We start from the raw sequence: 25,043 nt of genomic DNA, 5'->3' as shown, positions 1-25,043 counted from the left end.
AGTATCCACATCCACTCCTCCTCCCTCTAGAGGGCCCTGTAATTTGCCTACATAACAGGTCTATACCTATTGAAATTTTGACAAAACATCATTTTACCTAAATTCTCAGTTACTAGTTGTCTTTTCTCTGCTTTTAGTTCTGAAAATACAATTCCTGTTATTTGAGTAGAATTTGAAGCCATATCAATGTTTTTCTTCAAAATTTAGGAAATGTATTTGCATATCTTTAAAACCTTATAAAATGGGATTGAGCAAAGTTATGAAGCTGAAAGGCCCTCTAGAGGGAGAAGGAGTGGAGGTAGGTACTTCAAAAAACCTTCCTGGGACATACTTTAGCCTGTAGACCCATCCCTGAAAGTTAAATTTTCCTAACCTAGACCCTTTCCAAAATAGCAAGAAGTCAATTAAATAGAATTTTACCAAATGGTTTCTTAGGATAGTTAATAGACACAGACTGAACACGGTAACTACTCCCCTTCCCTGTTGCGACTCAGAAAAATATACATTTTCAATTAAACTAACTTTGCCGCTATAACCAGACCATCTTCATGAATAACATCCAGCATGATTTGATTCTCATAGCTCAGCATTTTATTCCACTTCCAAATTGAATAAATAACATATGCACAATATTTGAAAAGAACCGAAGATTCAGCGTTTTAATTTTTTCCGAAACAAAATGTAATAAAGTACCACATTCTAAAAGTTTAGAGAGCAGATCTATATGAGTTAGATGCAATTCCGATGAGAAAACTGGGATTTCATTGATTAATTTTCTCAAAATTGAGAAAGGGAAGCAGCTAGAAGCTAAAAAAATAAGGAAATGTACTTAATTTTGAAACTAAATGTAGTCGTATTTCATTCTGACTCTAAAGCTGGTTAAGTAAGACATTTCACTTCATCAATTCCTACTTTTTCTCACCTCTTCAGGCTCCACACTACATCCTGCCACGTTCAGGACGGTGACAGAAAACCCGGACGAATCCCAGACACCAGGCCTCTAAACATTAAGTCTGAGTTAAGTGGATAATTTTTTATCACCATCCCCAAACAGATATTAATAAATGATAAGGGGAAAATGCAAAGTCGTATTTCATTAATATTTATATAACTGCAAAAAGTATGAAATTAGCACTACTTTCAAATACATAAGCTGCATTACATTTATTAAAAAAAATAATATTTGCGTTCACTTCAGCCATTCATCTCCCACCACTGTTTAAAACGGCTGAAAAACGGTCAGGACCAATCTACAAAAAGCAGTAAGAACGAACTCTAGAGGACTGACAGGAAGCAAAACAGAGTTTTATCATCCGTTATTCGTTCTGCTATAATGTTTTTACGTATTGTATTGTGAATTAACTAATCAAATTGAAGAACTTAAAGAATCTGTCGTTTCACTATTTTGGTCAAAATTGAGGTAGGAAAACGAAGAAAACGAAGGACATAAACAGAAAGGGAAAATGGCGTTTTGCTCTGAAAAATGAACAAAAAAGGCTTTACGCGAAAAAGACAAAACACAAGATAAATGACGAAAACGAAAGTAGCTAACTTGTTTCTGTCGCATGGCTTTTTATGTGAACCTTCCAATCTGATCACGCAGTAATTTGGCTGCACTGGCAGACGCTACTGCTCCTTCTAGCTTCTTCTGAGGGGTCAACCGTCAGTGTGTCTGCGGTAACTCCGGATTGTTTCATTTCAAGTTTCGTTTGAATAGTGAAAGCCAGGGTCACCGTTGCCAAACGATACGCTCAGTCTGTCTTTATTTCCTTAAGTAAGCTGAACAGTCTTTCTGAAGCCACATTCAAAAATGGCAAGGAAAACAAGTACTTTACAAACTTTGCTAAGTTCGGAAACTGTTTGTTTCCACGGTGGTCCCTCGCACACAAAGCTGATTTCCAGTAATACACGGCTGTCACTGTCACTGTTTCATCGTGTTTGACACTCTCTGAATGTTTCCACAACTCTTTGTCAATGGCACTTCTCGACCATCCTGGCAGCGAGTAGCGTCTTCGATATAAGCATGGGTGAGTGGGTTTCGTAAGTTAGCGTTTTCAGGTTCAATAGAACTAACCACCTCATAGATATAATCGTCAAAGCTTAATTTTTTCTGTATTTGAAAGATAGCTTTTTTATAAAACTAGCGAGCTGGCAAATAAATTTTATTCAGTCTCGTATTTTAGTTTCTCCTTTTCTTCGTCTGGCTGATCACTAATTTCCGTGTCACTAGTCAACTTGGCAATTTCTTCCGCCGCATCTACGCCAAGGAAGATATTTTTCAGAGGGAGGTGCTGCAAACAATTTTCAGGATCAACGGTCATTTCCTCTTCTTGAACATACTTGGAGGTCGTGAGACTTTACGACAAAATCTTTACAGTCCAACTACCCTTAAATTATCTTAAAAAATGTGCCTACAAATCAGTGTGAACAGCAAAAAATAATACAAAGCGTGACCAGGAGCCTGTTTTTGATCTGTTTATTAATTCTGAGCATTTTTAATCAGATATCTTGGAGATTAAGGTCCACTTCGAGTTACTTAGCATTCACGGTAACAGTCCCTTCCTGTAGGATTCTAGAGCAGGTGAAGGTGAAAGGACATTCATTTATTCCATTAGCAACATGTTTACCTTAATCTAAGATAGGTGGGCTGATAAACTAGTAGAGGTATTTAAAGCTTTTGGGTTGAAATTGCCATTTATTCAATCCGGTTCAAGTCTTGGTATAGATTGGTATGTGAATTCAACTGCAAAAACCAAAGGAGCATAAAAGAATTACCAATTACAGGAGTGCTATGTGAGTTAATGTAGCTCTTGAGTTTATAACTGACAAACTAAGTCTGAAAATCAGACCAAACACATAAGACTGGGGCAAGAGATTTCATCAAACCATCCACTACCACTACCTAGAAAAAAGTCTAATTTTTGCCATTTTTCTTTCAACTTGTAGTAACTATTAACCGTTTTGAACCTACTGAATCAGCTGGATCCACATAGTACTAATTCTCACCCTGTTCCTATCTTCTTGATGCAAGCCGACACCTGTGGTAAGTTTGTGAATTGAAATAATTAGTTAATTAGAAACCATGAAGGTGTTTAAACGATCAAAACAGAAAATCAATGCAGCCACTGTGGTATGGATAGTGTGCAGCGTTTACACATGTACCAACAAATTTGAATTGTCTTACCTCAACTGCCTGTGACGTGGCTGCGTTCTTTTGCCCCAGAAAAAAAATACCTAAAACAAAATAGACAAAAGCCATGTAAAAAAAAAACAACAAAGAATGACCACAGAGTAACATTTCCCAGGATTAAGTTTTCTGGAGATTTTCGGTAGTTTCGGTGTCCTCTTTTTTTGTCGGGAGATGGATTAGAAATTCGGTAGACCTCCCGGAAAATCGGTAAAAGTGGAAACACTGCAAAGATCTATTAGAACCTATTTAGTAATTAGGCTAATCCTGACATAGATGACAATTCTCCTTGACGCCGGAGGAGCCTTTACCATTTTTTGGTCACAGCTGTCATGTGGGCAGTCTTTCCAAAAAATTGCAATTTTAGCCACTATTTTTGATGAGGATGCAGCAGTATTGATCAGACAAATTAAGCATTCAATTGAGTTGAAAAAACTAGCCCAACATTTTGTTCGTAAGTATATTCTCTTTGTAGAAGTTTTGTCTAATATGAATATTCTATTTAGCAATATTACCTGTTATTTTATACTTTCTTTAAAGTAATCATTGTTTGCATCTTTTCATTGATATATGCCGTCAGTTTCAATTTTGAATTTATCAGAGGATGTATTAAATTTAATTTGTACACCTACACATTGATCCAAGATAAACTCCTATTCAAATTTATTTGACAATAAATTGCATCAAAAAGATTGGAAAAGCGGTCTTTCTTCATAAAAAGTTAAAAATTTCTCGTATTTATGTACTTTAGAGTCTAAAATGTGACTAATAGAACTTTCAGTTTCTAATGGCAACAGAGGGAGGGATATCACAGATCTTTGCATAATCTTTTATTTTTTCTAGCCCTTGTATTTTCACCGTTAAATTTTAAAATTTTTTAAAGGTTCAGCAAGTTTTCGTTTAAGCTGTATATCTTAAAAGTTATATTTTCACCTTTTTTTTCGTTACTATTAATCAACCTTCAAAACCTATTAACATTGTACTTCAAAAATCAATAACTACTATTTATGAATTTACTCCGATTTAAAAGTCAGAATTAAATCAATCGACTCGCTCCATTTCTTCCAATAATTCAATGATGATGATGATTTATGTTTGCTCTCGACCTTTTAAGAGTTACTCCAAGTAAAAACTGCAACGCTATATATTCTTCAAGAAAAATCCCTGTTCCGCTCTGTCATTTTTCAATTCGGCTCACCATTAGTCGGCTTTAAATCTTTTAGCTGTACAACCAGACCCAAAATGCCAACAATGACCCTTTAAACTGTTCTTATTCAGTTCAACGTGTTATTGTATGGCAAATGAAAAACTTAGTCACTAAATCTTTTTTTACCCGTTCAGCTCTACAAGCAAAAAATTCCTACAATGACTTGGTGTTATCGATCAAACCCACAACAGTGTTATCACATACATATCTATATATATAAAAATAAGTTGTCTCTGTGTGTGTGTGTGTCGAGTGACGTCATGTTTGTGTGTCGACTGACGTCATTATAAGGATTGAGCTGTATGCGTCATGAAGTTGTTTGTCGACTGACGTCATGTTTGTCAACTGATGAAATTACATACAGGGACACAGGGAATATAAATGACGACCGGGAACCTCAAAGAGTAATTACAGACTGGGACACCCGGACACAAATCACGACCGGGACACAGGGAATATAAATGACGACCGGGACACAGGGACACAACTACAACGGGGATGCCGGGGGCACAGGCGGGATATATAAATGACGACCGAGACACAGGGATTGTTCGAATAGAAATTACAGACCGGGACACAGGGAATATAAATGACGACCGGGACACTCAAAGAGAAATTACAAACGGGGACACCGGGACACAGGGAATATAAATGACGACCGGGACACAGGGACACATCATTAGAATAATGAGGCATAGATCTGAATACGGATTGTTTTTCCCATGGACAATTATATGTTGCATGTTCAAAAGTCAGTAAACCTGACAATCTATTTATATGCACAGACAATGGGACAGCGAAGAATGTTGTATATTCGCATGTTTTACGTAGTTAAAAACATATATATATATATATATATATATATATATATATATATATACATATATATATATATATATATATATATATATATATATATATATATATATATATATATATATATATCTATTCACAGGTGGGACACAGGGACACAACTACAATGGCGCGTAACTAATATGGCGCGTAACGATTTACGCGCGCGGGGGGGCTTGGGGGGCGCGAAGCGCCCCACCAACTAGGTATTGTTTATATACCTAGTTTTTACATAAGAAGATTGAACAGAAGTCCCAAGACTCCTAAAAAATTAACAATTTCTAGATCCTATTAATACCCGTGCATTTATGAAAGTCAATTTCCCAGGAGATTTCCGTGAATTCAATTTTCATTAGAACAAACCGGAGAAGTCTAAAAAAATTTGAGGATAGTGAAATTTCCACCACAAATTTTGTTGCTACGGTAAAGAATGAAAATATCCATTCGTGGATACTTGCCCATCTAGCTCTACATATCTTAATCATATAGTAGCCTTTAAAATGTTTTGTTAGTTGTATTGTTGCGTAGCAAATAAAACGTTTATTCATAAAAGGTTGCTCATTTGGCTTTCTACCTGTAAAACATTGGCACAGTTACACAAAAAAAAATCCGAAAACCGAGACTTTTCGTAGCTTTTCAGCCTTCAACCATCAAATGCACCATGGGAATCTTAAGCTTTGTGTATTATAGACCTAAAGCAGAATAACCACCAACCACTTCCGCAATACCCATACTTTCATTTTTTTTTGCAACATTTGCATTTTCTTTGTCTTTTTAATTTACCAGTTCCATTCAAATATAGTGCACCCCTGGATGAAATTCACATGCATGTTCGTACTACGAGTGTTTGCACTTTGGTGTCTTTAAACGTTACACGATGTCTCATGTTTCTTTTACTTTCTTACGTTAATTACGCTGTATTTAAACCTTACGTGCTCCATATAATCCCTTGCGCATTTAAAATACCCTCACAGTAAACTTGTTAGTATATTATGATTTCATTGATAAACTTTAAATAGCAACTGGGTATACTGTTATCCACTTGCTAACTGTTACTAAAGTTAGGTTTTTAAAAATCTAACTTAAAAAAACGATTACTAGCTTTCTGTTGATTTTGAAAAATTTTCATATCCTGCAATGATAATTTGAGATGAAATTCTAATATTTCCTGACTTCCATTGTCAATTCAAATTGAGCCTATTCTGTCATGATATATTTATGACTGTAATGAATGACCTACAAAAGGGCAAATTTTCCGACCGTTCTAATTTAGGCTTTAAAGTGAGAAAAACACTTTTTATGGAGTAAAAATTATATTGAACGAATATAAACAAAATCTAAGAAGACCTATTACAGCATTGTTCTAGTCCCATCTATCAGTGCATCTCATTTTATCTAGCAAATCTGACATTGTCACACTTGGTTTCATGTATCTCCTTTTGATCTCTTTTAATTCATCTACAGGTCGAGAAGCTTCCATTTCCCCCCATTGGTTTTCGCATTCTTCACTTTTATCCTAAAATAATTAAAAATGAATTAGTACAAATTACCAGCCAAAAACTCCACAAAAGTCTTATTTATATTACTGGGAATTCCAGCCAGTACCACAGAATACTAAGCCAGGATTGCAATGTAGTAATTGTCAGTTGAAAGGGTGAATAAATTTATGCAAAGGGCCAAATAACAATTAAAGAAAACTTGAGTATTGAGAATCCCAGATGGGTCCAAATAAATAAAATCATAAATGGAACCTAGAGAGCATCAGTCGAAGGGACAATGCATTTATAAATTAGAGCCAAAAAGACTAAATAAAACTTATCTTAATCAACGAATGATCCAGTCCCCCTTTAACTAATATGCATTTATAAATTCTAGTTAATATAGCAACCACGAGTTGAAAGAGCCCACTAAAACTACTTAAAACTTGTAATATGATACACTATAAATAGTTTCCATGGAAACGGAGTACCAATGTAACTTACCAGCTATCAGTTTTCTACAAGTATTTCTATTCGTTATTTATTTTATTTTCGACTGAGAACGAACTGTTTATTTCAATTGTGGCAGAGAACAAGCACTTTGGCTTGGCCAAAGCTTACCCTTTACAAACTAATAGGCATGAATTAAGTTTACTATTTTCCGGTAGTAGACAATGCACTATTTTTCAGTTCGAGAATAACGTATGGCCCCCTTCAGAAAAAAAACTCCCTGATTATTTTTCTCATATATTATCAAATATGGCTTCTATTATTGTGTTTTATTTTTTTTGTGCAACGTTTTCGTTTGCAATGTTATTTTTACTGTTTCTTGTTGCATGGCTTTTTCTTTAGCTGTTCAGAATAATTTGTTATCTTATGTAATTTTGTATGCGTCATATATACTAAAGATGATACGACCACTCCCGGGGGAAAATTGACACAATATTTTCTATTGAAATGTATATAAATGGGACGTCTAGACAAGCCTGAAAGTGCTGATTTACAGGATCTACCCCCCCCCCCACATCCAACAAACGTGTAGATCCATTTGCCATTAGTAAGCTAAGAGTATGAAAGCAGCAAGAGAAGAAAAAAATTGGTTCTTCTCCACAGAGACTGCAATTCAAAGTTTTAAGAACCTTAAATGAGTTTAAGATTAAGATGCAATTTTATTGATGTTCACAAAGTTTCTGGTAACATAGAGTTTGTAACTAAACTGGTAACTGAAGTATTAGTGGTAATTGAAACTCCAAAACATGGAATTTTTGATATTACTGATGGAATCTAATTTTCATAGTGATTGCAAATATATACACAATTTATAGAGTGCTACATCAAAGTTGGGATCAAGGAATGTGTGGTTACAAAATGGTGATATCCAATACAATCTACCAACTATTAATAAAAAAAGGAGTTAAGGTCACCAGTAATGTTGACACTCTATGTTTCTGTACCTAATTACGAATATGGTGACTTTAGTTATTAAATCTACCAATTTTACCATTAAAAATTATATTTAGTGATAGAAAATACAGGTTTTTCTTTTCTAGAAAAGTTGTTCTTAGTAACCCTGTTGTTTCCAATCATGCTGGTAGTAAACGTAACTGTATTAGCACTGAGCCTAATGATCATTAATAATGATCCTAATGATGAGCCTAATGAGCCTTAGAGTCAACAGCCATTTCGTGTTGTAATTAGTTCACGTCTACTCACTTTTACAGAACTGTTTTGCTATCTCTAGCCACTTACAATGTTTTTAATGCTTTCTTCATAAATGTACGAGGAATTAAAGACAAAATTAGAGTCCTTGATGTCTTAACTATGGACTGATAATAATTACCCATTTGACTTCCCTGTTCCAACTGAAATGTGAATCTCAGAAAATGAATTACCGTCAGTGCAAGAACTGGAAGGATATAAATCGTACCATCTACCAAGGAAGGTAATTAAATACTTCGGTGCTATTTCACTTTACGCTGGTACACCAGCAGTTACAAGAAGATTTGACCTTGAACAAATCTACAATCTTGTTGCAAATTATAGAAGTGCGCGTCCGCTGATAATAGACTCCGATGATAGTTGTTCAAAGTGTGACCTAGTTTTTTTTTTACGAACCACCCCCATTTCCATTGGTTTTTATGGCACTTGGTATCTACCAAGTGACATATAGCAATCGCAAATTCTGTCGGTCGGTCTGTTGGTCTGTCGGTCCCGGTTTTGCTAATTTAGGCACTTCCAGGTAAGCTAGGACGATGTGGCAGGCGTATCAAAAACCCAGACCACATTAAATTAGAAATTGTCGTTTCCCTAATTCGACCATCTGGGGAGAGTGGGGGGATGGTTAAATCGGAAAAATTAGAAAAAATGAGAAATTTTCGACTTACGAAGGAGTGATCAGATCTTAATGAAATTTGATATTTAGAAAGATATCGTATCTCAGAGCTCTCATTTCAAATCCCGACCGGATCCGGTGAGATTGGGGGAGTTTGCGGGGGGGACCTAAAATCTTGGAAAACGCTTAGAGTGAAGGAATCGGGATGAAAATTGGCGGGAAAAATAAGCAGAAGTCCTAGATACGTGATTGACATAGCTGGAACGGGTCCGCTCTATCTGGGGGAGTTGGGGAGGAGGAGAGGGTTATTTCTGAGAAATTAGAAAAAATGAGGTATTTTTAACTTACGATGGAGTGATCGGATCTTAATGAAATGTCATCTATAGATGAACCTCGTAACTTAGACATCTTATTTTAAATTCTGAACGGATCCAACGTCATTGGGGGGGGGGAGGTTGAAGGGGCCGGAAATCTTGGAAAACACTTAAAGCGGAGAGAACAGGATGAAACTTGGTAGGAAGAATAAAAACAAGTCCAAGATACGTGACTGACATAACCGGGATCCGCTCTCTTTTTGTTGAGTTGGGGGGGGGGAGTAATTTGGAAAAATTACAAAAAACGAAGTATTTGTAACTTACGAACGGGTGATCAGATCTTAATGAAACTTGATATTTGGAAGGATCTTGAGCTTTAGAGCTCTCATTTTGAATCCCGACCAGATCCGGTGACATTAGGGGGAGTTGGAGGGGGAAACCGGAATTCTTGGATTATGTGAAAATTGAGGTATCTTTGCCTTACGAATGTGCGATCGGATCTTAATGAAACTAGATGTATAGAAGGATCTTAGGTCTCAGATGCTCCATTTTTAATTCGAGTCGGATCCGGAGACATAGGGGGTTGGAGGGGGGGGACAGAAATCTTGGAAACCGGAAATCTTGGAAAAAGCTTAGAGAGGAGAGATCGGGATGATACTTGATGAGAAGAATAAGCACAAGTTATAAATACGTGATTGACATAATTGGGACGGATCCGTTCTCTTTGAGGGAGCTTGGGGGTGTTAATTTGGTAAGATTAGAAAAATTGAGGTATTTTTCACTTAAGAACGGGTGATCAGGTCTTAATGAAATTTGGTATTTAGAAGGAACTGATGTCTCAGAGCTCTTATTTCAAATCCCTGTCAGATCTGTTGACATTGGGGGGAGTTGGACGGGGAAACCGAAGATCTTGGAAAACGCTTAAAGTAGAGAAATCAGGATGAAACTTGGTGATTAGAATAAGCAAATGTCGTAGATACGGGATTGACGTAACCATACTGGATCCGCTCTGTTTGGGGGAGTCAGGGGGTGGGGTTCAGTGCTTTGACGAGTTTAGTGCTTCTGGACGCGCTAGGACGATGAAAATTGGTAGGCGTGTCAGGGAGCTGCACAAATTGACTTGATAAAGTCGTTTTCCCCGATTCTACCATCTGGGGGGCTGAAGGGAGGAAAAATTAGAAAAAAATGAGGTATTTATAACTTACGAGTGGGTGACCGGATCTTAATAAGTTTTGATATTTAGAAGGACCTCGTGACTCAGAGCTCTTGTTTTAAGTCCCAACCGGCATTAAGCCTCTGAATTTCATTTAAATCAAACTGTTGATTCTTAGAATTTTGCTAGAGCTCATACCAAATGAGCTCTTGGCTCTTCTGGCCTAGTTACAAGTGCCATATGAGCTCCTAGCTCTTGTTTGTAATGTGTTGACCTACTGAAAAGCATAGGTGATTTTACTAAAAAACGACCTTTCCCCTTGGCGATTTTAACTTCAACCTTCTTAAAAGTGAATCTGATGTTGTGAATGGTTCTTTTTTCTATGTTATTTCTTCCTCTGGCCTTCGTCCAACTGTATTTTTTCTTACTAGAATAAATCCAACGAAGGGGTCTGCCACTCTAAACTATAATATTTTTCTCTCTCACACTTTTAACCTTAAGTTTTCTTCGGGCCTATTTTCTTTTTAAACCTCTCTGACCATTTACGTCAGTGATTGATCATTTACAAAGATTGGTCATCATTGCTTAGCACTAACGATAGAACCAGGAAATTTGTTTCCTAGTTGCGTCTATTCACATTGGCCTGTCAGAGCCAGATAGGGATGACTCGGTTAGACATCAGCAATATCAAAATGATTTGATTAGTTCATTGAGGTCTGCGAAGAAACAGTATTTCGCGCGAAAAATCCAGGATTATAGAGAAAATTTACATAAAGTATAGACCGTTGTTAATGAAGCACTCTGTCACAGGAGACACAAGTCGTCTTCACACCCCCCACCCCTCCCATATTATGGGAATCCTGACAGCAGCTGCATAGAAAGAGAGTGCACAGCAAATTCTTTTAAGAAGTATTTCACAACCCTACCTTCTGCAGCTGTCTCATGCGGTACAGTGTTAAATGGGGTCCCCCTAACAAAGCTGTCCTTATTTCTTCTCCCTTGTGACTTAAATGAAGTTGCTAATATAGAGTCTAATCTGCCTGATGGTTCGTGTGCAGATCCCCACAATTCAAATGCAGTCCGTTTAAAAGAAAAATAATTCCCTTTGGTTTCAGAGCCCATAGTGCATATGATCGATTTATTTCTTACCTCAGGTATTTTTCTTGAAATTTTTAACGTAACCAAAGTCATCCCAACACACACACACAAAAAAACTTCATTGGTCTCAAATTACATAACGATTTCTCTTCTTCCTTTGGTGTAAAAAATCTGTTTATTGAAACCCTAACTTTTTTGTATTTAGTGTTAAGTCTGCTTTTGGCAGGTCCCTTCCATCATGTCAGCAGTCTGGTTTTCAGCTTTCTCTCTTAACTTGCAAGCTCTCATTTATCAATTGGGTTTGTGCACTTAGTCTAGGCAAAGGACTGCAGGTCCTAGGTATCTTTTCAGGTTTATTTAAGGCTTTTGACATGGTTGATCACAGGGTTCTTCTTAATGAGCTTTCGTCTGTATTTTTGTATGGATTTCTGACGATTGGTTCAATTCTTACCTGCTTGGAAGGTCCCAGAATGCATCATTTGAATGTTTTCCTTTTTTTATCATCTGCACTACACAAAGGTGTTCTTCAAGGATCGGCAATTGACCCAATCTTTTTTAATCTGTATGAATAACCTTCTTGATAGGATTCTCCCATATGTACATCAAGTATGTTGATTCCAGTAATTTCTTTGTCATTGGAAATTATCAGTCTGTATTGAACTACCTCCAAAGCAAATACTTGACAGAATAAATGTGTATTGTGAAAACAATAGCGTGATACTAAACAACCAAAAAGTACGGTGATATATTCTAGACAACCATATCGCATGTGCTTTTTGAAATGTTCAGCTTTTTTGAAATTTCAGCTTTTTGAAATGAATAGTTTCAAAAGCAAGGTTTACCAGTGAATCATAGGCAGCGCAGCGCCGCCTAAGTAAAGAACAATGTGGGCACAATGTATCATTTGTTTATTTTCTTGTTTGTTTGTTTTAGACTGGAACACTTCATCTAGAAGGAGTTGTCGTAAAAACTTCAAAAGAGGCTCATTCGATTGGAAATTGAAAGCTCTAGCGCCCTTTTTAATAGTCAAAAGTCATTGAAGGGCAACTATTACCCCCCCCCCCTCATGGCCATCATTTTCCCAGATAGGTCAATCAAAATTGTGAGATATCCCTTTTGTTCAACGTGGTTAAGAGGACCAGTAAGTATGTCTTTGATGATGACACCCCCAACCCTCAGAGCAAGGGTTGTAAGTTATGCCAAGGGGCATATATGGCTTCTATGGAAAGCATAGTCGTAGAAATTTTGGAGGGGGTTCATTGGATTGAAAATCAAATATTCTGGTGCCCTTTTTAAGAGTCAAAGTGATCAGAGGGCAATTAGGCTCCCCCGTCATGGCCTATTTTTCCCAAATCCATCGAATTCAAATTGTTGCTAATCTTTTTTGGTTAACTTTATTCCTTAAAAAAAAGTAATTATCAGGATAAAGAATAATTTCGATAAATTTCCTCTTAATGAAATGTATACCGGTTGCTGTTCATGAAAATGGATTTGCTTTTTAACAGTGTTCTATCAGGACAGACTGATAATCAACAACTTCGTGAGACAAGACTTACACAGAGAATATTGTTGGTCAGAATTGTGAGAATGTTGCTGGTTGGTGAGAGCAATGTTAGTTGAAAGAACACATTTGTCATTTAACAGTTTTCATTTCACAGATCAATAGAACTGTTAAAAACTTTTTTTTTAATAAATACAGCAGAAAAACAGCTATTGCTACTGCCAGGCTAAGGAATTATTTCCTGATCAAAGCTAATCAGAGAATTTGTCTGAAATAGCAAAATAGATGGCTTTACGTCATGACTATATGTTTTTTTGGTCAGTAAATCATTTTTCTAATTTTACTCTTTTTTTCCCTCAAAATCGAGGAGTATGTAAAAAATATAAACGAAATTACAAAAACATTAAACAAATGTAAAAATACAAAAAAAAATCAAACATTATAAAATTGGCAATCCTCACTAATAACCTATTTGAGCTTTTCTTTTTGAGGAAAAAAAAACAAGCACAGAAATGGAACTTGATTTTAATGATGGTCCCAGAGATATAAATATTAACTTTTTTGGATTTCATAAGAAATTCATAAGTTTCTTTTGACAACCATTACTAGGTAAAAAGGAAATATTACATATCTGAATAGAGTAGCTATTTATAATCAACAGAAAGGCTTAGGGCTGTGCATTTTAAAACTTAGGAGCCAGTCGGTCGTGGAGTCAGAACTTCGAAAATTTGCAGCACTGAACCTTTTTCATTTGTGCCCATCAGAGCTAGGAGTGTAATATGTTGGTTCCGTAGCTGTGCTTGTAGGGACTTCTTCCTCTCCCCTTCACCTGTATGCTGGAGGTGAGATGGTGCAACTTAATTTAAATTTTATGTCCAGCTAAAAAGGGGCTGGGCAAACATTTCAGTGCAATAGCCATACAAATCTAGGGTATTGCATTGCTCATGCTTCAGAATAATTAGTGTTAAAATACTCAGAATAATAGTTTATATTTTGTAACTATTTTTTTAATTGGTAACATTTAAAATGAGTCAATCCTGGTAACGCAATGTCAGGTAAAAGTTTGCCCACTTCAGGTTTGCATTTCTAGTAATAGCATAAAATTATTTACTTACACAGCTATAATATGCATTTCTAAACAGTAGCATGTTTATGTCTTCTCTTTGTAATAGCTTTGTAGAATCATTTATTTACCCAGCTATAATACGCATTTCTTAAAAGTAGCATGTTTTTATCTTCTCTTTGTAATAGCTTTGTAGAATCATTTACTTACCCAGCTATAATATGCATTTCTTAATAGTAGCATGTTTCTGTCTTCTCTTTGTAATAACTTTCGGATGTTCTGGACTGTGTGATTATGGACTTTAGGATAAACTCTATGCTTCCTAAAAAGAAATAACAGTCTTATATAAGCTGAGCCATCAACCCAAAATACCAAGTAGAAAGGGAGCTGTAGTGAGAAGCCCCCAAAAAATTGGAAGAAAAATCATTCAAATATATTTAAATTATTTCCATGAAATATGTAATGCCATTATAAAGATAAGAAGTTATGATTATATTTTGCAAAAATTCCAAATCTTGGAGAACATTATTGTACTACTTCAAGTAAAATTTAATTGTAAACAAGATAATTAGCAGGAAATTATTATTTGGTGTTCAAATTTAGATGTTTATATATAAAGTAGGGTGTTATATTTGCCATGGCCCAAAGTGGCTTTTGTTGAAATAAATATCTATCTATCTATCTATCTATCTATCTAAAAGAGAATTATGTAATTAAGCATTTAGCCTAGGTAATCTTAGTTTGTTCATTTCCAACAGCTGCTTCCTGAAGATTTTTTTATATATCAGCCTGGAATGAGCCTAACACTCCTTATTTAATACCTTCTGCATAATTGTAAGCAGTTTCAAGTTAGGCAGGTCTTGACATTTTAGAATTTGAGCCTACAATTTCCAAAGGTGTAAGAGACAGATGCCTATGATAAGCACTCCTCCAATAAAACAAAACATTTTGTACAGAGTAACAGCATAATACTTTGATGATGGCAACCCTGAATTTTAGAATGCAATATCTTCCATTATTTTTTAAGGCTAGGTAGAATATGCAGAGCAAGTGTAATTACAGTTCAAGGACATAAATTGTTCTTTTTGACCTAACAGCTTAAATTAGGTATCCCTAGCTACATTAAGGTAGTATATTTAATTAAAGGTAGTTTATTAGGTATATTAGGTGTATATTACATATTTATTATATTATAGTTTATTATATATAATATTATATGTATTTATTATACATAGCTTATTACATAGTTTATTATATATATATATATATATATATATATATATATATATATATATATATATATATATATATATATATATATATATATATATATATATATATATATATATATATATATATATATATATATATATATATATATATATTATAGTTTATTAGGTATATTAGGTAGTTTATTAGGTGTATCTTAAAGGTATATTAAATTAAAGGTTTAAGGTAGTTATATTTAATTAAGGTATATTTAATTAAGCTTAGGTATACCTAAATTAATTGCATAAAGTTTTTTAATATTAAGGAAAAGAAACTTGAAGTTTCAGTTGACTTGTTTTTTTGTTTTTTTCAAATGGTTGTCCTATTTGCCATCTGAGGACAGTGCTTTTTATCAATTCTGTTTTGTTTTTTGTTTTTTTCGTCCAAAACAACTGGCAAGGACAGCCATCAGCACTTAGGTAACCTTGTCAGAAAATCCTTCAGGAACTGGAAGGATACAATTGACTGCTACATAAGCCACCAGCAAGCACAGTTTTACAAAAAAAAAAAAACAGTTTAACTGCAGACAACTTCATTTCTGCTGCAGAGAAAAGGCAGGGTTACATCATCAGTCTCTGACCTGTTAAAACATATTAAGACCTTTCAATTAATTAAAGCTTAAACCTGTGTTGCAAGACTAAATGACAAAATCAAAACAATTTTGTCCTGAATGCAGATTACGGGTTACTTTGAATGCAGTCAAATGTGTTAGTTGCAGTTCTTGGTTCCATGCAGGGGCTCAAAAGCGTGCTAGGATAGAGATCACTAGTTGGAATAACTCCTGGATGTGCCTAGATTGCTCCACTAAGTCTAAGGTAAATTGTACTTCTTTTCCAGGGCTTTCTCTCCCCCATCCGGAACTTCTCGGACACCCCATACCTTGTCGAGAAAAGAAAAATTCTTAGCATTTGAAGTGATCTCAGCAGCCCTAAACATTTTCCAGACACTCCGCTCAGCCAGTTTCCTCTATTGACTGAAGAACCAACCGTTTCTAACAAGGCTGGTACTAGTTTGTGTGATCCTATAATTTCCCTTGTCCCTTCCCAGCGCTGAGGCTGTTCTGAAGGGAAAACAAATGCATCTTGCCAAACAATTGACTGTAGCAGTGATAAATCAGTTCAAACGGACACTGTCCCTACAGCCCCCATCTTACAACCAGATATTACCAAAATCTTGGTTTTACAAGAAAAGTTAACGGATGCGTTAACTTTCATCTCCAATTTTTTTGTCAATTCACAAAAGCGATCTTGCAAATCAACCTACATATAATTCCATTTTGAATGAGGTTAATAACACTTTCATCTCTGTCCATAAAAAAAATTGCATTGTCCATAAACCCAATGAATAATGATGAATGACATAGAGGATTAAATCCAGGGATACCTGTCACAACAAGTGACATAAATCCGGAAATTTTCCTTGACCTCAATCCACCCTTGATACAGACTAACCTTCATTACCCACATTACAGATGCCCTGAAACCTGTTGACATTAACAAGGTGAATAGCCTGCATAAAGTGATAAAATTCACAGCTCCTAAAATGAAAGAAACTCCAGCAAAATGAAGTGAAAAAATAGCTATATCTACAAAAGGTCCGGCATGGACAATGGCCGAGGAAAGAGGAGGATATACTGTTCATCCAGTTCCTGCACCTCTTTCAACTATAGATCTGGCTAAGACTGTCTCTTCTGCTAATAAACTAAAATGTGCTAATATAATTTTGGCAGGTTCTTACCAATTAGGAGACAATTGTGTATTTGAACATATTTTTTCTTCAACCAAGCTCCAGCAAAAATGTGTTTTCAATAATAAAGTTAAGGCAAATTACATTAAAAAAAATCAGCTCAGTGATTTTCAACCAAGTTTCAGCCAAAAAAAATGTGATATGCTAACATTTTAATCATAATCATTGTAAATTTAGTAAGCAGTGCAAATTTTTACATATATGTCGTAATTTTATTTCAGGTAGTTGTGGTTCCGTTAAGCGCAATTTTGATGATGTGAAGCTTTGTCCAGTTTTAGCTTGTAATAACAAATATTGTAGTTTTGCTCATGCACCACCAGTAGCTGATGTTAATTTTCCTCCCTCAGGCCCTGTTCCAGTGTCCCTGTCCGAGGATAAAAAATGTAAGAGCAGCTCATCTCCATTCCGCCATCCTTTTTCAGTGCACTGCACCCCAGCAAAAATCTCTCATCAAAGTTCATCAGGCACAGCTCAAAAATTGACAAACACTTCCCGATCACGAACTCTCCTCCCTTATCCTTTGTTACCTCTTCCCCCTCCCCGCATACAGAAGTCCTATTTCTTCCCCCCTCACAGTATGCTGCCCTATACTCTCCCTACTCTGCCGCAAACCAGCAATCTCTTGACAGACATGCATCACTATTCCCAACCAGCCACCCTTTCCCAGCACCTTACAAAAGCCCACCCCCAGCCCATTTGTTTTATCCCTCATGCCTACCCTGTCACCGTGACTCAGGCCTGAGACCTTTTGCATTCAATAATTGTCTTGTAATAAATCCCAATTGTTCTCCTTGTGCTTCATCCATATCATTGCCCATCCCCCAACCTCCAAATCCCCAAGGCAAATCCTTCTCCTACTCTAATAATTCATCTATTGATGTTGACTCTAATAGTTATCCCAAAAAATTCAAATGTGCTCCCTCAGTCCCCTCTTCTGACTACATTAATCTGGCCCCCACTACAAATCACACCACACCCCCTGTACCCATTTGTAATTTAAATAAAGTTAAGTGTAAAAATGGTACCTTTGCAGGTCGTTTCAAATTTCCCACGCTTTTGTTAAGCAATGCTGAAAGTCTTGACTTTGAAAAGCTTAAGTACAATAGACTACAGACTCAAAAAATTTTAGTTCTGTTCCTGCCGACTAGAATCTATCTTCATCTGTAACTGAGTACATTATTTTCCAAGATATTACCATAAATGATTTTAAAAAGTGGAAAGAAACAAGATAATCCAATAAAAAAGAACATTCTGAATATTACAAAGTAAAAACTTATTGTTCAATAGCTTTCTGTGTCTAGAGATTTATAGTAGGGGCTATTGAGAAGGAAGCATGTTAATAAAACAATCCTTATTTTATAATATGCCTATTATTTGTAGCTAGCCTATTTTGACTGCAGTGCTGCTATATGTTACAAATGCCCTCCCCCCCCCCAAATGTGGAAATATATAGCCAAAATTATGTATTTCCCATGCAATCTGCCAATATGTCTCTCTTATTTCAACCCTGGTAGCTGTAAATTGAATCAACTGCAAGAAAACAAGAGCCAGAGAAAAAAGATTGATGTGGGGTGGAATGTATGGGGGCAAATTTAATTTTGAGCCCTTAAATGGCTAAAAGGGCTCAAAACAGGATAAATGTATGCATTAACAAAACATTCAGATAGCCAAGAAACAAACTTACTTCTACAATAAGAATTTCATTCTGAATCAAAATATGACATTCATTTCTACTGAAAATTTAATGTTTTGTCCTTCATGGTCCCTAAAAAACAGTAGCATAATTGAGGGGGGCAAGGGGGGTCAGTTGCCTCTTCAATAATTTGAAAAAAATTTATTAAGTTCTTTAAAACTATTGCTTGTTTTAAGTATCAAATTTGCTTTCTGCTTTGAGCAGATATTTTTTTTAAAGCAATCCATACTTGTTTCTAACATAAGGAAAACAATTGTCCATTAAACTTCAAAATATTTAATTTTTCCAAATATACTGCCTTTGAAACCTTATCATCAAGTAAAAATGTAAGCCTAGTTAATGGCAAAATTGAAAAATGTTCTATACTTCCTGGCTTGCCACATTTGCTCAGGTCAATTTTTTCCCCTGATATTTAAGGTGCTTTTACTTCCTAGAATCTATCAGACTTAGTACTTTTTTTTAATGATATTAGTACAATAACTAGATAAGTTTAATTGGTTGTAGTTTGGTCATTGAATATAGTCAAGGAAGATTTACTCCAGGAATCACTTAATTGTTTTAATTTTATGTTTTTAATATTTCAATCAGAACTTCAAATTAGCTCCAGATTTTCTTACTTGTAACTGAAATGCCTAAAAGTGCTGATAACATCCTATTCCTTATGTTTTAGATTTACATACTGACCCATAAATGTAGAATTGCCTCTATATTACCATGCTGACTTTTTCCTATTTTTGCTTTTATGAATATTTCTTTTAGCCAGTTCTAAAAAAAGAATTGACATAAATATGATAAGAATTATGACTGAAATTAAGTGTATTTTACACAATGCCAATGCTGCTTGTGGGACATTTATCTCTGCATTAGCATGCTGTATGGAATGTCTGCCAAGAATAGAATAAAGCAATTTTTAAAAAAATATGAATATTTTTCTCACAATTTAGAAATTTTGAGCACTTATAAGCAGTACTAACCCATTCTCTTTTCCTATTGTTCCAAATATGTTCAAATCTAAATATGACACTTGTTTCCATTATAAATTCAATTTTAACCCTACCTCTCTAACCTTACTCAAATATATAGCCTGTATATTTCTGTAATATATAACTTGTATATTTCCCATGCTTAAATTGATTCTCAATTTTGTTGCCATCAATTCAATTTATGGGTATGGTTTTGTCAAGATTTACACTAACATAAGTATATGAGAGAGAAATATACAATCTCTGTTGTGCCTCCTAAAGTTACAACTACAAGAGGCCATCCATATAAGGTTTTCAAACAAGTGACTCAGAACAGAGCAAGAGTACATTTTTGGAGCATCAAAGCAACTGACAATTGGAATCCCTAAAACAGTTGTGAAAGCTGAGACCCTGGATTGCTTCAAAAATTGACTTGATTGATTCTGGAGAGAACATTCATATTCACATGATTGCTAGAACAAGACTTTAACTTTGAACCACACAGGAAGCTAACCATGGATCTAGAGAGTGTCTCAGAGGGAAGTTTTCCCTCTCAGACACTTTCCTCTCTTAGACACTGGATCCTGTAAGTAAAAAGGATGAAAATGTAATTATAGAGGTGAGTGTCTTTCTTAGCTATCTGAATATTCAGTTAATACATATATATACACAAACAGCCCATAATTGTCAAAAATTTGGTAAAATTCTAGTTTAGTGACTTCTTGCTATCTTGGAAAGGGGTTAGGTTAAGAAAATGAAACTTTCAGGGATGGGTCTACAGGCTAAAGTATGTCCTGGGAAGGTATTTTGAAGTACCTACCTCTACTCCCTCTCCCTCTAGAGGGTCCTGACTTTTGATGACCTTTAAAAATATGTGTGTTGTAAAAGTGAAACCTTGCAAAATAGATTTTCTGCTTGAATGAAGAACAACAAAATTGTTTTCAGCTTCACAATTTTGCTCAATCCCAATTTATAAGGTTTTAAAGATATGCAAATACATTTCCTAAATTTTGAAGAAAAAAACATTGATATGGCTCAAAATTCTACTCAAATAATAGGAGTGGTATTTACAGAACTAAAGGCAGAGAAAGAGCAACTAGGGTAAAATTCTAGTTAGTTGACTTCTTGTTATCTCAGAAAGGGTTTAGGTTAGGAAAAATGAAACTTTCAGGAATGAATCAACAGACTAAAGTATGTCCCATGAAGGTATTTTGAAGCAACTACCTCCACTCCTTCTCTCTCTAGAGGGCCCTGACCTTTGATGACCTTTAAAAATATGTGTGTTATAAAAGTAAAACCTTGCAAAATAGATTTTCTGCTTAATTGAAGTACAACAAAAATTTTTTCAGCTTCATAACTTTGCTCAATTCCATTTTATACGTTTTTAAAGATATGCAAATACATTTCCTAAATTTTGAAAAAAAAAACATTGATATGGCTCAAATTTTACTCAAATAACAGCAATTGCATTTTCAGAAATAAAGGCAGAGAAAAAGCAACTAGTAACTGAAAATTAAGGTAAAATGTTGTTTTGTCAAAATTTCAATAGGTATAGATCTGTCACGTAGGCAAATTTCAGGGCCCTCTAGAGGGAGAAGGAGTGAAGGTGGGTAATTTGAAATACCTTCCCAGGGCAAACTTTGGTCTGTAGACCCATCCCTGAAAGTTTCATTTTCCTAACCTAACCCCTTTCTGAGATAGCAAGAAATCAATTAACAAGAATTTTACCAAAAGTTTAAAAGTAAAAGAAAACTTACTAGTATGTAAAATCTCCCATTTATAGCTGATTTAGGAATGGTAATTATTATTTTTAATTAGTCTTAATAGTAAAATGTTAATTTGCATACAAATTCGACAAAAAAAATTAAAAAGAGCTAGAAACCCCTAAAAATGATTTTATTTTTTCTGTGATGTCATTTTTGAGGGATTTTAGGCTTTTCCAAAAAAAAATCTACACATTTGGCTCACTTTTCCTAGGCCTATTAGGCTATAACAAAAGAAAATAGCAATTAAAATTCCTGGATCAGCTAAAAATGTCAATTTTTCTGACTAAACAACTTTTTTAAAACTGGTTTTTTTACAATTTTGGCAACTATGGACTGTTTTACCTTTTTGCCCCATTAAGGGCTCAAAATAAATTTTACCCCAGAAATGATTATTGAACTATGAAAAATCCTAAGAAAATGCATCAGTTGACGTATTCTCTGTTATCCTAGCTTAATGATGTTTTAAACTACAAGTTTAGCATTTGCACATTAAAAGGGTTCTGTATAATTATTCTGCATACTATGAAATAGGAGTTGTTTTCTTTGCATCTTTCCTTCTCTATAGCCCCTACTGTAGATCTTTGCCATTTTCTTCATTTTGTTAAACATATTCTTATGGCTATATCTGGAACCATCAGTGGGGACAGGTGCATTGTCAAAAAATGATCATAAAGTATTTAAGAAGAACATGAAAGAGATGATGCAATTAGTTGGTGTTCCCAAGCAGGAACCTTATACACAAAACTATCTCTTACCCTATGTAGATATTACCAGGAGCAATTTTTCCTAAAAAAGCCAATGAAAGCCTCATGTTTGAAAATTTGAAATAAACGCGTGATTAATATTATTATTCATGGTCCGAAGAAACGCCGAAAACCAGCGGAGTGCTTCCGAAATATCACATTTAGTTTACCTACTGCTGCTAAACAGAGGATTATATTAACAGGATAAGCTTGTTTTGGTGTTACTTGGTTGTTCTACATTTGCTTGTTTTTTTTGTGTTTTTTTTCATAGGTATATATTTTGGGGGTGATACCTAACGCGGGGATACCATGGGTATTCTGTGGTAGGGACAACACTTGACTGGGTAGAGAATTTAAAGTGCCGAAACCCTATAGGCAAGTGTATTCTCCTGATGAGCCCTTGTGTTGGGTTGCTGCCTCTGAATTATTTGTCTTTACTGTTTTTATTGTTTGGTAAATCACGACTTATACTTATTGACGACATGAATGCCTGTCCATGGATTATTCTTTATGGTTGATTATGTATGGCTATGCTGTTTGACCTATATGATTGTTTGGATGAGTAGGGTTAAGGCCTCATTCAAGTGCAAATCTATATTAGTCACTAATTTGGGAAAACAGTCTTCCTTTTCCCCTTCTGTCTCCTTTTTTTTCTTTTTCAATGTGTTTTTGCAGTTGCATTGGTGATTTCTCTTTTCGTTATATATTTTTTTTAGTGCCGATTATTTATATCAGAATGATTTTCCATTGGAGTTTGGAATTTTGAAGTTTACTGGATATGCAGTAGCTACTATATTTATTCACTGAAGATAAAAAGAAGAACATTGTGACTTTTAGGCCAAATGTGACATTATGCTTGGTACCAAAACACAGGAAAATGGACAAACATTTTCTAGAGGATGTCTATAAAGCATTGTTTCAGTTACAGAGGAGGCGATGTTTGAATAATCTGAATGCGTAAGCAATACAGTTACTTAATATTAAGTTTTAAACGTAAGACGTGGCTCTAGGTACCATATACTACTACTACTACTACTACTACTAACTCATTGCAGCACCAAGCCGTCTGAAACCAACACAGCTACGCACGCTCCTCCTCCAGCCTAATCTATTTAAAGCCTCCCTCTTTACACCCTCCCAGGAAGTTCCCATTTCCTTTAAATCTTTATTTATGACATCCTCCGAACCCAGACAAGGACGACCTGCTTTCCGTGTAGCCTCAGGCGGTTGGCCAAAAAGGACAACCTTCGGTAATCTGTCATCCTTCATCCGTAGAACGTGGCCTAGCCATCTCAACCTTTCTTTCATTATAGCCCCAGAAAGCGGGATTGAACCACACTTTTCGTACAACCTACTGTTTGAAATACGGTCAGTCAGCCGGGTACCCAGAACAATCCGTAGGCAATTTCCTTGGAAAACATCTAGTAAATTTTCATCTGCTTTTCGGAGTGCCCATGTTTCTGAGCCATATTTGACCACTGTCATCACTGTAGCTTCCAATATTCTAATCTTGGTTTTTAGCCTTACCTTTCTATTCTTCCAAACTTTTTTTAACTGTGAAAAAATACCCTGAACCTCAGCTATTCTACTTTTAATATCTTCACTGCTCCCGCCATCTTTACTAATAATACTACCAAGGTAACTGAAGCTCCTAACCTGATCAATCTTTTCGTTACCTATTGCCACCTGTTCATCTTCACTTATTCCTAGCCTTAGTGACTTAGTCTTCTTAACATTGATTTTCAAGCCTATTTTAGCCCCCTGAACTCTTAAAACCTCTAAAAATTCATTCATTTTGCTCACACTTTCATCTAATATGCTTAAATCATCAGCATAATCTAAGTCCAGGAGCGTTCTTCCTCCCCATTTGATTCTATGGTCTCCAATTGCCTTTCCTGTGCTCCTTAAGACGATTTCCAGCTTCAAAAAAGGTCCTCCTACATGTGAAAATTAATATAGGGACTATAGTGCAATTTCTGACCATAATGTATCTCATCTAGAGTTTAAGAATATCTACGCAGTGGCTCGCTTGAAGAAGATTAGGGGCTACTAATAGACGCCCTGTGTGCCTCTGCTGGCACTAGAAGAGCATAAGTCTACAGTGAATTCTTGATCATCATTTCTTAAATTATTTTTCTGTTAAGTAAAAGTGATTCAGAATGTGAAACAATAGCTCTTTTTTTAATTCTGATCGCTAGGATGTGAAGAAAAAAGACATATAAACATTTTTTTATTACAAACGGAACTCGTTAGCCAAGCAATACTTTCTGTACCGTTTGATGCTTGGTGGGCAGTCAATGCCTTTTAGGAGTAATCATAATATTAAAATAAGTATAGTTTAAGATAAAAAAAAAACCAATAACAGAACAAAATTCTGAAAAGAAGCTTTTATTGAATTTCTTTTATTTTCAGTAAAGCACAAATAACAAGTTGGCCTTTAAGAGGTTTATGGGATGTAGCCTTACTCTTGTCTGTAGTAATTTGTATTTATTTTAATTCTGACTTCATTGTTCATTTTAAATTCTCTTTCTTTAAAGATCTGCCTGTTCATCAATAGAAATATTTTGCATTTTGATGTTTGACATAATTATTCATTTTAATTTATCTTCTTTTTGATTGGATAGCAATTACTGTTCGTTTTAAGATTAAATTCTTGTAACTTATATTACCCACTGCTTC

At 35.2% G+C, this 25,043-nt stretch overlaps 2 protein-coding genes across 2 annotated transcripts in view; both read right to left on the bottom strand.

The window, feature by feature from the left end:
- Nucleotides 1–647, bottom strand: part of LOC136033301 (DNA repair endonuclease XPF-like) — a gene marked incomplete in the record, with an annotated part of 109,126 nt that extends 108,479 nt beyond the window's left edge. Inside the window, 1 exon segment of the mRNA XM_065714072.1 lies at nt 523–647. Within this exon segment, the coding sequence (XP_065570144.1) occupies nt 523–590 (68 nt within the window).
- A 5,893-nt stretch (nt 648–6,540) lies between these two features.
- On the bottom strand, nt 6,541–22,482 carry LOC136033300 (uncharacterized). The gene is made up of 3 exons (XM_065714071.1): nt 22,377–22,482; nt 14,396–14,507; nt 6,541–6,762 (listed from the first exon to the last, which is right to left on the bottom strand). Exons 1-3 carry the CDS (start codon nt 22,430–22,432, stop codon nt 6,610–6,612), a joined length of 321 nt encoding a protein of 106 aa, XP_065570143.1. The 5' UTR covers nt 22,433–22,482; the 3' UTR covers nt 6,541–6,609.
- Nucleotides 22,483–25,043: the final 2,561 nt, after the last annotated feature.

Source organism: Artemia franciscana, chromosome 11 (assembly GCF_032884065.1).
Source record: "Artemia franciscana chromosome 11, ASM3288406v1, whole genome shotgun sequence".
Taxonomy (NCBI): domain Eukaryota; kingdom Metazoa; phylum Arthropoda; class Branchiopoda; order Anostraca; family Artemiidae; genus Artemia; species Artemia franciscana.
This window is presented reverse-complemented; position numbering and strand designations above follow the sequence as displayed.

Coding starts and splice junctions, on each gene's coding strand:
- LOC136033300 (XM_065714071.1), bottom strand. CDS start 22,432: ATGAGGCTTTCATTGGCTTTTTTAGGAAAAATTGCTCCTGGTAATATC. Junction 14,508..22,376: donor CCTGGTAATATCTACATAGG/GTAAGAGATAGT, acceptor ATTTCTTTTTAG/GAAGCATAGAGTTTATCCTA. Junction 6,763..14,395: donor GAAATGCATATTATAGCTGG/GTAAGTAAATGA, acceptor TAATTATTTTAG/GATAAAAGTGAAGAATGCGA.